The following is a 14,809-nucleotide window of genomic DNA, read 5'->3' on the forward strand; positions in this document are numbered from 1 at the left end:
GACACGACCCCGAACACCAGCACCTGACTGGGGTCTCGGGGCGCTGACAGGAAGCGCTCCAGCTCCACATCGGACACCAGGGGCGCCCGCACCAAGCACCTGCAGCCAGCCCGGATGTCCTCTTTGCTAATGAGCTTCCGCAGCACCAGGGGGCAGTCGGAGAGTGAGGCCGCCCACCTGGTGGGGCTGCGAACCTCTCTGGCCTTCCCTCTGCCAGGAAGAACAAGCAGGTGGCACTCAGTGGGCGGGGCGCAGGCTCCAGCAGCCCAGTCCCAGACCCAGGTGGACAAGTCCAGGTGGCCGCGGAGGTGGAGTCGAGATCCAGGCAGTTCTAGCCTGGCCTCCGCCACCAGTGTGCCGCTCTGCCTTCAAGGGGCCCCCTAACCTCTCTGTGCCTCAGTTTCCTCTGGTGCAAAGCGGTATTCACAAGGGAATCCATCCATCCAACAGAATCATCCTGAACACCCTTCTTTCTCACACATCTCATGTCCCATCCAGTCTATCAGCAAGCTTGTCCACTCTACTTTCAGAACAAATCGAGGATCCAACCACTTTCCCTGCCCACACTTCTAGGAACACACCAAAACCCTCAACTGCTCTTGCCTGGCTGCCTGCAAGTGCCTCCTAATGGGTCTCTCAATTATCCTGTTATAACCAGGTGGCTCAGCTGGTAAAGAATCCACCTGCAGTGTGGGAGGCCTGGGTTCCATCCCTGGGTTGGGAAGATCCCCTGGAAAAGGGAAAGGCTACCCACTCCAGTATTCTGGCCTGGACAATTCCATGGACTCTATTACATGGGGTCTCAAAGAGTTGTTCATGACTGAGTGACTTTCACTTCACTTCTTAACCAAGTCACACCCAGACATGGACAACTTATGATTATCAAAGGGGAAAAGAGTGTCGAGGGATAAATTAGGAGCTTGGGATGAACATATACACACTACTGTACATAAAATGGGGCTCCCCAGGTGGCCCAGTAGTAAAGAATCTGCCTGTCAATGCAGATTCATGGGTTCAATCCCTGGGCTGGGAGGATCCCCTGGAGGAGGAAATGGCAACCCACTCCAGTATTCTTGCCTGGACAATTCCACGCACAGTGGAGCCTGGTGGGTTACAGTTCATGGGGTTACAAAGAGCGACTGCACACGCATGTACGTACAGAAGATAAGCAACAAGGACCTACAGCACAGGGAACTCCACTCATATCTCGTACTAACCTGTAATTCTGTAATATCATTTAAGGAAAATAACCTGAAAAGGTGTGTGTGTACTTTGTTGTATGCCTGAAATGTTATTAATCAACTATGCTGTTGCTGTGTTTACTCACTAGGTCGCATCTGACTCTTTGTGACTGCATGGACTATAGCCCGCCAGATTCCTCTGTGCGGATTTCCCAGGAAAGAACACTGGAGTGGGTTGCCATTTCTTCCTCCAGGGGATCTTCTTGACCCAGAGATTGAACCCTCATCTCCTGCATTGGCAGGTGGATTCTTAACCACTGAGCCACCAGGGAAGCCCATTAATCTATTACACTTTAAAAACATTTTTAAGAGTCAAGTCACACCATGTCACTACTCTCTTCCAGCTCCCATCTGCACAGGATAAGAGCCAAAGTCCCTGCGAGGCCCTCCAAGCCTGTGCTTGATCCGGCTCCTTTCTCGCCCCCTTGCTCGCTGCACCAGGCGCTGTGGCCTCGTCTCACCCTCCAACCTCAGGGCCTTTGCTCCTGCCATTCCTGCTGCCTGCTTGGCTCTACCCCCAGACACCCACTTTCTCACCTTCTTCATGCCTCTGTGCAAATGTCACCTTCTCAGTGACACTTTCTCTGACCGTCCTGTTAGGAACTGCATCCTTCCACCACCAACAAACGTCCCCTGTCCTCGCCTATTTTCCTTAGCACTGCTCACAATCCAAAATGATATACATTTTGCCTATTTTGGTTGTTTTATTTCTCCATCCCAACAGAACAAAGATTACATGAATCCATGAGTTTGGAGAGTTCTACTCAGCAGGATAATAGTGAAGATTCAGTTGTTGCTGTTCAGTGGCTAAGCTGTGTCTGACTCTTTGGGACCCCGTGGACTACCAGGTTGCAGGTTCTACCAGCACACCAGGTTCCCAAGTCCTTCACTATCTCCCAGAGTGTGCTCACACTCATGTCCATCGAGTCGGTGATGCCATCCAACCATCTCGTCCTCTGTCACCCCTTCTCCTCTGGCCTTCAATCCTTCCCAGCATCAGGGTCTTTTCCAACGACTTGGCCTTTTGCATCAGGTGGCCAAAGCACTGAAGCTTCAGCTTCAATATCAGTCCTTCCAATGAATATTCTGGGTTGACTTCCCTTAGGATTGACTATTCTGATCTCATGGCAGTCCAAGAGACTCTCAAAAGTCTTCTCCGGCACCATAACTCAAAAAAGTCAGTTCTTTGGCACTCAGTCTTCTTTATGGCTCAACACTCACATCTGTACATGACGACTGGAAAAACCATAGCTTTGACTAGATGGACCTTTGTCAGCTACGTAATGTGCTGCTTTCTAATATGCTGTCTAGGCTGGTCGTAGCTTTTCTTCCAAGGAGCGAGCGTCTTTTACTTTCATGGCTGCAGTCACCATCTGCAGTGATTTTGGAGCCCAAGGAAATAAAATCTGTCATGTTTCCACTGTTTCCCCATCTATTTGCCATGAAGTGATGGGACCGGATGCCATGATCTTAGTTTTTTGAATGTTGAGCTTTAAGCCAGCTTCTTCACTCTCCTCTTTCACCCTCATTAAGAGGCTCTACGTCCCCCTCACTTTCTGCCATTGGAGTGCTATCATCCACATAACTGAGGCTGTTGGTATTTTTCCCAGCAATCTTAATTCAAGCTTGTGATTTATCCAGCATAGCATTTCACACGATGTACTGCGCATAGAAGTTACATAAGCAAGGTGACAACATACAGCTTGTTGCACTCCTTTCCCAATTTGGAACCACTCAGTTGTTCATGTCTGTTTCTAACTGCTGCTTCTTGACCCACATAGAGGTTTCTCAGGAGACAGGCAAGGTGGTCTGGTATTCCCAACTCTTAAAGAATTTTCTGTAGTTTGCAGTGATCCACACAAAGGCTTTAGCAATAGTCAATGAAGCAGAAGTAGATGTTGCCCTGGAATTCTCTTGATTTCTTTATGATTCAACAAATGCTGGTAATTTGATCTCTGGTTCCTCTGCCTTTTCTAAACCCAGCTTGTACATCTGGAATTTCTCAGTTCACATACTGCAGAAGCCTAGCTTGAAGGATTTTGAGCATAATCTTGTTAGCATGTGAAATGAGAGCAACTGTACGATAGTTTGAACATTCTTTGGCATTGCCCCTCTTTGGGACTGGAATGAAAACAGAGCCTCATAAAATAAAATGAACAGTCTCTGTGGACCTACAGGATCTAGCAGACATACACATAATCTATGACAGCCATTTCACATCCAGGAACATCCCAACTAGAAAGAAGGACATATGCAAACACCAGCATGGTTTGTCATTACCCAAACGGTAACCAACCTAAATATTTGTCAACATTAGGATGTGCAAAATTTTTAGTGTAATCCTACAATAGATTATTACATAGCAATGAAAAGAGGCAGAATTTTGCCACACAGAACAACATGGATAAATCTCACAGTATAACATTGAGCAAAAGAGGCCAGACCCCAAAGGATACATACTGAATGGTTCTATTGAAATAAGTTAAAAAATAAACACAAAGCTATGAAAGGGAAATTCTACTACTTCTTGGGGCCGATGGGGTATGCTCACTTACAGATACACACTGAGCTATACACTTAGGATTTTTTTTTTTCATTTTTCTGTATTTTATAAAAATCTTTAAAGCATATAAGAGATACCTTGATCCTATGCATTTTTCTAAGTTTTCTTGAAACCTCATGAATCAGATGGTGTCACTTCCTGCCTTACAGCTGCACAACGGCTTCCTCTGAGGCTCACGGGTGCGCCTGGCCCGGCTCCTGCCTGCCTTTCTGTGCTCACTCTGCACCCCTCTCCCACCTTCCTCACGATGCCCTGCCCTGGCCTCCTCACTTTCCCTCACACACACCAGACTCGTTCTTGTCTCGAGGTCCCTGTGCCTGTTTCGTCCTCTGCCTCACGTTCCTTCCCATCCTTCTTCGTTTCTAATCCTTCAGGCCTCTATTAACATATCTCTTCAGAACTGCTTCCCCGACCGTCTACCTAGGGGAACACATACCACCCCCCTTCCCAGTCACTCTCCATGCTTGGGGTGGGCTGGCCTTTTACCAGATGGTAAAAATCCTGGTCTTTGCAGCGCCAGTGGTCTCATTCACAGTGACGCACCATTTTTGTCCTCGCAGGAAAGCTGTTACAGACCACAGATGAAGGAGTGGGCATGGGTATGTCCCAATAAAACCTTACTTATGGGTCCTGAGGTTGGAATTTCCTATCATTTCACGTCACAAAAAACTCTTGTTTTTCCTCCTAAGCATTTAAAAACATAAACATGACTCTTAGCTAGCCCATAAACAAAGCAGGCAGTGGGGGCCAGATTTCAGCCCTGGCTGTAGTTTGCCAGCCTATGCTCTAACCCTTTCTACTTTCTTCCCAGGCTTTATCCCCATGTAAAATATTTTAGCTGTTCACATGTCTCTCTTCTATCTTTTCTCCGTTTTTGTCCACCGTTGTGAGTCTCCTACCCATCTTAGCATCTGACACATGAAGCCCACCTGCGTGGAGCCATGGCCTTGGTGTGGAACTTGCTGGGCTTCTTCCGCGTGGGGCTCACAGGAGCCGACTCAGGCTCTTCCTTTGAAGCTACTTCAATCAAGGACTCGGGTCGGGCTGACTGCGACCGTAATAATAGCATATCTCCTGAGTACAGACTCAGCTTGGTGCTGCGCTCGGGGAAGAGCCCGGACTTCAGTCTGGTCCGATTGACTTCTGCCTCTTCCTTTACTGGATATTTGATGGTGAACAGGCCTGTGGACAGAAGACCCTGGGGTTGCTCCCCTGGCCACCGTGCCCTCTCTGAGCCTGCACTGCCTAGAGTCTGATGCAGGACTGCCCCCACTACTGTTGTCTGGCCCAGTGCTCCCACCCCAGTGCGAGTGGTGGGCCAGTCAGAGATGGCCGAATGGAAGAACACATCAATCTCAATTCTGGCCCTCTGTCAAGAACCCAGCTCTGATCCCTCCTGCCCTGTGGGCCTGTTTCGTTCAGCTTTGTGTTCTTATAGCACTCAGTGTAGAGGCTGGGTGCCCAACGCGTCCCCGCTGTTCCTGGTGCCCCCAACTCTGTTCTTTGCTGTACTTACTTTTTCTTTTGCTTTCTCTACTACACTGGCCAGAGACCTCTCATTTCTTCATTCACTTACCAAACACTTCCTCAATGTCGGGCACTGGGCATAAAGATGATCCCCCACAGGGTTCCCTGCCTCTGGGAACTCCAAGCAGGAGTTGGGGACAGGGATGGGAAAACAAAGAAATATTCATAATGCTAGGAGGGAAGACTTATACTTAGAGCATGGACAAAGTGCTGTGGGAGCCCAGAGGAGTGTGTGGTCTGCTAGAAGGTATGGGAAGGCTTTCCAGAGGCAGCACGTAGCTGAACTGAGTATTTAGGGACAAGAAGCAACTCCCCAGGGAGGCCGTGGGGGGCACCACTGCCCTTGTGTGCCCAGCCAGGGGGTGGCATGGGGTGGGACAATCAATGTTTCTCTGTACCCCGGCCCATGAGCAGTGAGGAGGATAGCCCAGATATGGGAGGAGTCTCGAGGCCACCCACGCTGGCCCTGGAGACTCTGCGGGCATGACAGGGTCAGCCTGATGACTTGGCTGCTTTTCTCTCTTCTACCAAGACCTTCAACAAGGAGAAGAATAGGGGGTGCAAGTGGATGATGGACGATATGGGAGATGGAGCCAAAAAGTGAACCCTGTATAGGTGGGTATGAGGAGAGAGAGAGCAACAGAAAGACCAAGAGAGACCCAGGAAAAAAGCAATCATGTGGAGACATAAAGACACACAGAGAGCTCTCAGAAGCTGAGGCTGGCAAAGGCCGCCATTATCAGCTGAACGGCCCTGAGGAAGCCCCTTCCCCACTCTGAGCCTCGTCACTCCATCACCAGTGGGGAATCCTGCCGCGCCATCTCCCGGGGGTGGTGAAGAGCTGTCCTTGGAGGTGGCCTAAAGGCGGCCGAGGACCTGGGAAGCCTGAGACAGGACTGCACCCCCCGTTTCTGCCTCCCTACCTGCCGCCAGCAGGATGGAGTTCATGAACTGGGACACTGTCTTCTGAAACCGCCTCTTGATCTCTGCCAGGGCCCGGCTCATCTTAGATATCTTTTCGTCCATGATGCTGATTCTGCGGGTTATCTAGGGAGAGGCCGAGGGAAGGGCGTCAGCAGCAGCCCCACTGGGAGCCGTCTGCCCAGCCCAGTGACCACAGGCATGGCCCTGGCACAGAGGATGTGCTGTCCCTGCAGGGGACCCACCTTGTCCCCTCGGCCCAGTGAATTCCTGCACGCTGACTCAATCTGCCTCAAATGTCCCCTACCCCCAGGGACGCTGGTTGCTCTGGGCAGAACTGTTCCTTGCCTTGGACCCCCACTGTGGTCTCTATGCGGTCTGAAGTCAGAGGTTAGGTAGCCCTTTGTGATCAGCTGCGTGGAAGCCTGTCTCCCCAACCAGACTCCAACCTCCTGGAGGACAAGCGTCGGCTCTTGGTCTCCCTTGTATCTGGGAGCCAATCACACAGGAGGTGCTCAGTTTATGCTTGTTGTATTCTGAGTAACTGTATGGACAAATGCCTCTCAGGATCCTCTGCTGCCTGCATGACCCTCAGAACCCTTTTCACCCTGCTGGCAGCTCTCAGCTGAGAGGCCGCCGTGTGCCAGGGTTCCATAGACTGACTGGTACCCATGGGCACCAGGCCAGGTCTCTAGCTCAGTTTGGGATTACTGCAAAGGGCCACCTTGGCTCCAAGGCTCCTGGGAGGCGAGTTGAGGCCATCCTGCAGGTCAACCTCTGCTCCTGCTGGGGTGGATCGAGGCTCAGCTTCTGGAGCTCATGCAATCAGTGTCTGACTTTTTTTCCAGGAAGTCCTGGCCGACTTGCTAAGCCAGCAGTAATCACTCTCCATGCTGAGCTTGCACACCTGCTCATTCCTGGCTTTTCTGCCCTGGATTCTGATCACCTTTTACTTTCTTTATCCCTAACACTTCACCAGTCCCCTGAAGCAGGGTCCATGATGTCTGTATCTCCCACTTCACACAGAGGAGGTGGGAAGTAAGTTTTCCCCTGAAGAACTGAAGCCTCAAGTAGAGAATAGGGTGGGTGGTGGACAGATTTTTGAAGAACAGTGACGTCAGCTACATGTCTCTCTTTGTCCTGCAGGCAAGGCTTCTGTAAAAAATGCCCCGATTAACAGCAAAGCCTGAACCATCCTTCTGACGGTTGGTCCCAATCTCTGTCTCTGGACTAATTTTATTTATTTTTAATTTATACCCAGTCTTGCTTCCAAAAAGGATTTGAGGCAGTACTGGGTGAATAAAGCATTTAAAATGAGGCATTTCCTTGCTTCCAAAGTGCTGCCTTGATAGAAATACTTAGTGAGGAGCCTGACTGCAGGGCCATAAAATCTGGGACTGCCACTCTACCTGTCACTCTGATGGGTGGTTCCTTCCAGGGTAATGAGTGTCTGGGGAACCATTTAACAAGTTTTCCAATGACAGGGACTGTGAGGGAAGAGGCCACCTTACCCGCATCCCTCAGCTTCCCTAGATGACCACAGGTTTGCTGATGGGTGACAGGTAGCCCCAAATACACACACACACACACACTCATGATGGAGCTGAACGGAATTTTAAAATCCCAGGAAAGAAGTGTGGGAAAGTTGGGTGGGCCTTTACACTTTACTATACAAATGGGGAATCTGAGACCCAGGACGGGATGGTAGATGAGATGGCCCAAGGCCCCCTCCTAGACAAGGATCTCTCTCTCAAGATTTCATATAAAAATACTGAGATGTTTAACCTGCAAGCGAGGCTTGACATTTGGAAATCCTGCTACCCACGATAAGCTTAATAGTTCTTCATTTGTTGTTTTTCTGGTCAGAAGGTTGTAAAATCCAGTACACCACCCTGCATTCTCAAAGAGAAGGGGTTATGACGAGGATGCTTTGGGGCAAGTCAGTTTCCTCTGTCAACATCAACATCGAGGCTACCATCGAGAATGCAGTGGTTTTCAGAAGCTGTTTTAATGTATTTCCCTATTTATCCCTACGCTAAATGTCCCCAAGACACTTATGCTTTTTGAGTTACAACGTTCGTATATGATTTCAATACCTTAAACCATGAAATTTTTGCACCTTGTTTTATGTCGCTGGATATGTTCCAGTGTTTCCTACTTTACAGTCTGTGGGAACTTAAATAGAATTTATATCCTGTTGTTGTGTGAAAATTGTATATCTAAATCTTAAGTATGTTGAATTGGTTCATAGTGCTCTTCATGTCTACGGTATCCTTCTACTTTTTCCAATCTATTAATTCTATTAATTTTTGAGTTTCATATTGAAATTCCAACTAAAATCTTAATTTCTCTACTTAAAAAATAACTGTAATATACAGTAGAACTGTATGTAAGTTTGTTCTGTATTTTTCAAATCTCCTGTAAATGTGTTACCATACTTTTATAATTTAAAAAAATAAAAAAGAAAGAGTTACAGTGTACTTGTTAATAAACAACTTTCAGCTTCCTTCTGCACCGTCAGCCTCTGCAAGCTTCTTTAGTGGGAATTCCACCTTTAGATTCCTGCCGTAGATCTGCTAGAAATATAAGGCAAGCTGCACATGTGGTTTTAAATGTTTCTGAAGCCACATTAAAAAGTTCTCAGAAGATGAAATAAATTCTAATAACATATTTATCTAACACAATACGTCAAAAATATGATGACTGCAACATGTAATCAAAATAAATGATCGGTAAGAACTGTGACGTTCGCTTTTCACACTGAGTCTTTGAAAGCGTGTGCTTTCACTTCCAGCCCATCTCAGCCTCGAGCTGTCACATTTCAAGTGCTCAATAGGCATTTGTGACTCACACTACCGTGTTGGAACACAAGGCTTTGGACCTCTAATTCTAGCTCACGAAGGCTGCACTTAGTTAAGGAAATGTAAGATGTGAATGACTGTGGGGCTTTCCGAGGCCCAGAGGGCATGTTTGGATGTGGGCTTAAACGTGACTTCTCTCGGCTGTTTCATGAGGGTCTTCAACTGCTTACATCATGGTTCTCAGCCATGTTCCAAATTTGAAAGATTATCAGACAGGAGGGTGCCAGGAAAAAGATGCATTACTGCAATTTTACAGGCACAAAATTTTTCTATTACCTACTGCCTCGATAAATCAATGCACATTTAAAAAATACAGTATCAAAAGGTTTTCAAGAAATATAGACATGGGACTGCATACATTCTGTGTACTTAGGCACCCAACAGTGACATTCAGAGTAAGAGCAGGGGACCACATTGACAGGATGGACTCAGCACAGTCATCTGTCTCAGCCCAGAGGGACTCAAAACCCGGAGGCTGCTTTGTCTTAGGTGTGGGGAGTGTAGGCTGAAGTCACAGGCATCTCAGTTTCCTGGCTGCTTGATGAGACCCTTGAATGAACCCAGCACCCCTTCAGCTTCCCTCGCTCCCCTACACCAAGCTGGTGAAGCTGCATCACAACCACGGTGATGCTTGTGCCCCTTCCATTAGGCTGAACGTATTCACAGACAAGAAGGAGTGAGGCTTCTTAAATATCCCTGGCGGGCAATCCAGCACATGGCAGCTGCCAATTCATGTTTATTGAATTAGCTAATCAATTTTAAAAGTTGAAATGCTACCGAAATGTAAGAAAAAACAGTGCAGTGCTTCCCTCCAGGAGAAATACAGGAGTTCTCCGTATCTCGCTCAGGTATCACTGCTGCTGCTGCTAAGTCGCTTCAGTCGTGTCTGACTCTGTGTGACCCCAAAGACGCAGCCCACCAGCCTCCCCCGTCCCTGGGATTCTCCAGGCAAGAACACTGGAGTGGGTTGCCATTTCCTTCTCCAATGCATGAAAGTGAAAAGTGAAAGGGAAGTCGCCAAGTCGTGTCCGACTCTTAGCGACCCCATGGACTACAGCCCACCAGGCTCCTCTGTCCATGGGACTGTCTCCAACAAATGTCTGCCTCGCCTGTGCCCACAGAAAGGGAAACTGGGACACTTCTGAGAGTTAAAGTGAAGTGAAAGTTGCTCAGTTGTGTCTGACTCTTTGCCACCCCATGGGCTATACAGTCCATGGAATTCTCCAGGCCAGAATACTAGAGTGGGTAGCCATTCCCTTCTCCAGGGGATCTTCCCAACCCAGGGATCAAACCTAGGTTTCCTGCATTGCAGGTGCATTCTTTACCAGCTGAGCCACAGGGGAAGCCTAAGAGTGGAAGGGAAGCTACTAATCATTTCTGGGCTGACAGGTGTAAGCCAGGACTGGGCCGGGGAAGACTGGGAGGTGTGGTCCCCCTGCTTCTACTCCAAGCAAGCCAATCCCCTGTGTGTAATGCCAGTGGCTGGGGCCCCCAAGGAGTCCTTGGCTACCCCAGTGTCTCACAGTGAATGTCAACTGTTCTCCTCTAGACTTTAAACTCCTGGGGGATCAGGGACTTTGTCCCCTTCATCCTATCCATCTCTCTGCAATACTATGGACCGGCACAGAGGAGGTTCCATGAAGACCCAGTGAATGATGAACTGGGTTTCCAGACTCTGCCACTGTCTCACCTGGCCCCTTAGCAAGTACTTCATCTAAAGCAGTCCTCATACTGAGTCCTGGGGCAACAGACACAAGTAGGAATCCCCAGTTCAGTAGAGAAGGCTGGCTTATAAATAAAGCAGTGTTGGAATGAGGTGAATCATGGCTGGGAGGGCTGAGTAAGGGGCCAGGAGTACTCTACCTGGGACAGGCAAGGAGGTGGTGGAGAGGATCAACACGTGGGCAGTGGTTCTATCCAGCACCATCTCTTCCTCTTCTGCCAAAAGCACCATAATCTTCCTTCAGGAACACACTCCTGCCTACTCATCTGCTCAAGTGGTATACCAGGGGCTGATCACACCCCTCGGCTCCTGGGTTGGACACGACACTCAAGCCTGGCCAGTGAGAGCACCACACACTTCTGGCCACAGAGAACATTCCAGGTATGGGCACCAGATGGAGCCAATGATGTGAGTGTTGGCACCTCTACTGGAACACATAGCAAAAGAGGTTCTTTTTCTCTTGGGAAAACCAAAGCTGGAAGAACAATGAGCCTGCAGAGGCTCATGACCATCTGGTCACCATAAGGTGAGAAAAACTCCTTGAGAACGAAGCCAACAAAGAGGAGGGCAGAGCGAGGGGATGGGAAGATCTTATAGAATGCTTTGAGGGCCTGGATCCAGTCATGTCTGACGCTGCCTATCTACAGACTGACTTCTCAGCTTACTGAGCCTACACTGTCTCTTCCCATGCTTAAGCTAGTCTGCACTGGATTCTGAGGCACCTGAAAGACACTCGACACAAGTTTCAGAGAGAAGACAGTACTAAAGTCTGACACTGAATGATGAGCAGTCCACTAGGCAGGGAAAGAGGTCAGGCCTTGTATGGGGTGAGACGCTCTGGGCTCAGCCCCAGGTGACTGGTCTATGAGCCTTACCCGCTTATCGTGCGATATCCCGTGGGGACAGTTGCTGGCCGATATGGGGAGCGTTACTGTCTCATTCATGGAGGTGAAGGTGACCATCATAGCGTCCTGCCCGAGCACCGTCAGCTTCATTTGCTCATTCACCTGTGGATGAAGGAACCAGGACTCGGTGGGTCCCTGCTTCTGCTGTCCCACCTACTGTTCCTGACACATCGCAAAACACAAAGCCCCTCTCGGCCTGGGGCTGAGGGAGCCATAAGATCTTTCTGGTTATTATGTTAGAATCTTGCTTTCATGGAGAAGACAAAAGAATCCCCATTTCTCTTTGAGGGATCAGCAGAAAAAGTAAGGATGTTTCTTTACCACTGCCCCTTCCCTTTCCAACCCAAACTTGTAAGCAGCTATGAAGAAGATGGAGGGATCCAATAGCCGAGTCAGCTCTTACCAGGTTGATTTCCCCCACAGAATGGGAAAAGATACAACAAAACAACTATCCCAAGGCTCATAAGAGTGAGCAAAACAGGCAGATTTCTGAGTCAAAACTTAAAAGGACCAACATGGGATGAGTTCTTTCTGGCCCAAAGAACCAAAGGACAAAACCTGGGGCAAGCCACAGTCACAGGAAAGTAAGGAGAGCTTTACAGAAGGGGTAGAGAAAGAGAGTCCTGGATGCTACTGATAATCAGGCCACGGCTCTAGCTGATCCCTGGACCACGTGTGAACAGTGCAGACTCAAGGCAGCTTACTTCCAGGGAAACAGAAAACTGAACTGAGATTTGAGCTGCTGCCCACTACTGGTGAGACAAGGTTTGCACTATAACTCTAAGTAAGTCCACTGCCTGTTAAAACAAAACAGTCAACACATCAGAGCTCAGAGACTCCAAAACATAACATCCACAATGCCGGCAATCCAGAACGACTCAACATGTGAAGAACCAGTGACGTGTGAGCCATTCTCAAGGCAACAAATAACCAATCCTGTCTGATATGTCCCAGATGTTGAAATTAGCAGACAAGGCTTTATAGCAGCTAATTTAACTATGTTCGATAAAACAAAGAAAGACATACCTCTGATGAAAAAAATTAGGAAATCTCAGCAGAGAAACAGAAAATATAAAAAGCAGCTAAATGGAAATTACAGAGTTGAAAATAAATACCTGGAATTTCTAACCTTCCTAGGATTAGCACAACAGCAGAATGGAAACGACAGAATAAAGTCAGTGAACTTGGAGATATATCCATGTAAATTATGTAATCTGAAAAATAAACAGAAAAATATTAAACAACAAAAACAGCAGAGCTTCAGGGACCTTCAGGACAATCTTCAGTTCAGTTCAGTCGCTTAGTCATGTCCGACTCTGCAACCCCATGAATCGCAGCACGCCAGGCCTCCCTGTCCATCACCAACTCCCGGAGTTCACTCAGACTCACGTCCATCGAGTCAGTGATGCCATCCAGCCATCTCATCCTCTGTCTTCCCCTTCTCCTCCTGCCCCCAATCCCTCCCAGCATCAGAGTCTTTTCCAGTGAGTTAACTCTTCGCAAGAGGTAGCCAAAGTACTGGAGTTTCAGCTTTGGCATCATTCCTTCCAAAGAAATCCCAGGGCTGATCTCCTTCAGAATGGACTGGTTGGATCTCCTTGCAGTCCAAGGGACTCTCAAGAGTCTTCTCCAATACCACAGTTCAAAAGCATCAATTCTTCGGCGCTCAGGCTTCTTCACAGTCCAACTCTCATATCCATGCATGACCACAGGAAAAACCATAGCCTTGACTACACGAACCTTTGTCGGCAAAGTAATGTCTCTGCTTTTGAATATGCTATCTAGATTGGTCTTAACTTTCCTTCCAAGGAGTAAGCGTCTTTTAATTTCATGGCTGCGGTCACCATCTGCAGTGATTTTGGAGCCCAAGAAAATAAAGTCTGACACTGTTTCCACTGTTTCCCCATCTGTTTCCCATGAAGTGATGGGACCAGATGCCATGATCTTCGTTTTCTGAATGTTGAGCTTTAAGCCAACTTTTTCACTCTCCACTTTCACTTTCATCAAGAGACTTTTTAGTTCCTCTTCACTTTCTGCCATAAGGGTGGTGTCATCCGCATATCTGAGGTCATTGATATTTCTCCCGGAAATCTTGATTCCAGCTTGTGTTTCTTCCAGCCCAGCGTTTCTCATGATGTACTCTGCATAGAAGTTAAATAAGCAGGGTGACAATATACAGCCTTGATGTACTCCTTTTCCTATTTGGAACCAGTCTGTTGTTCCATGTCCAGTTCTAACTGTTGCTTCCTGACCTGCATACAGATTTCTCAAGAGGCAGGTCAGGTGGTCTGGTATTCCCATCTCTTTCAGAATTTTCCACAGTTTCTTGTGATCCACACAGTCAAAGGCTTTGGCATAGTCAATAAAGCAGAAATAGATGTTTTTCTGGAACTCTCTTGCTTTTTCCATGATCCAGCAGATGTTGGCAATTTGATCTCTGGTTCCTCTGCCTTTTCTAAAACCAGCTTGAACATCAGCAAGTTCATGGTTCACGTATTGCTGAAGCCTGGCTTGGAGAATTTTGAGCATAAAAGGTCTAAAATACATGTAATTGGAGTCTCAGAAGAGATGGAAAGAGATTGGAGCACTCCCCCCACCCCCAAATAGGGGCAGAAGACTTCCCAAATTTGATGAAAGATGTGAATTTACAGATTAAAGAAGCTCAGTAAACCCCAAACAGAATTTATATGAAGATAACCACATGTAGAAACATCAGAGTCAAACTTATAAAACAAAAACAGAAAATCTTGAAAGCAGCTAGAGAAAATGAACAATGATTTAAATAACCACAGATTTCTCATCAGAAACTATGGAGGACAGATACAATGGAACATCTTTAAAATGCTAATGTTTTAAGAAGTCAAACAGAATTCCATACCCAACAAAAATATTTTTTCATAAAAACATTTTCCACATGAAAAACAATAGAATTTGTTGCCAGAAGATGTTCATTTCAAGAAATGCTAAAGGAAGTTCTTCAGGCTGAAGAGAAATGATACCAGGAGGAAAACAGATTTTCAGAGAGGAATGAAAACGCTGGGAATGGTAAACATCTGGGCAGAAACAAA

At 47.5% G+C, this 14,809-nt stretch overlaps 1 protein-coding gene across 1 annotated transcript in view; it reads right to left on the minus strand.

The window, feature by feature from the left end:
• LOC105004792 (chromosome unknown open reading frame, human C3orf20) overlaps window positions 1–14,809 on the minus strand; it is a 51,917-nt gene that overhangs the window by 10,985 nt on the left and 26,123 nt on the right. Inside the window, exons 9-12 of the mRNA XM_010862521.1 lie at window positions 11,712–11,843; window positions 6,255–6,378; window positions 4,734–4,986; window positions 1–210 (exon numbers count right to left, since the gene is read on the minus strand). Coding sequence (XP_010860823.1) covers window positions 1–210; window positions 4,734–4,986; window positions 6,255–6,378; window positions 11,712–11,843 — 719 coding nt within the window. The remainder of the gene's footprint in view (window positions 211–4,733; window positions 4,987–6,254; window positions 6,379–11,711; window positions 11,844–14,809) is intronic.

The sequence above is a fragment of the Bison bison genome, unplaced genomic scaffold, assembly GCF_000754665.1.
Source record: "Bison bison bison isolate TAMUID 2011002044 unplaced genomic scaffold, Bison_UMD1.0 scf7180017864482, whole genome shotgun sequence".
NCBI lineage: Eukaryota > Metazoa > Chordata > Mammalia > Artiodactyla > Bovidae > Bison > Bison bison.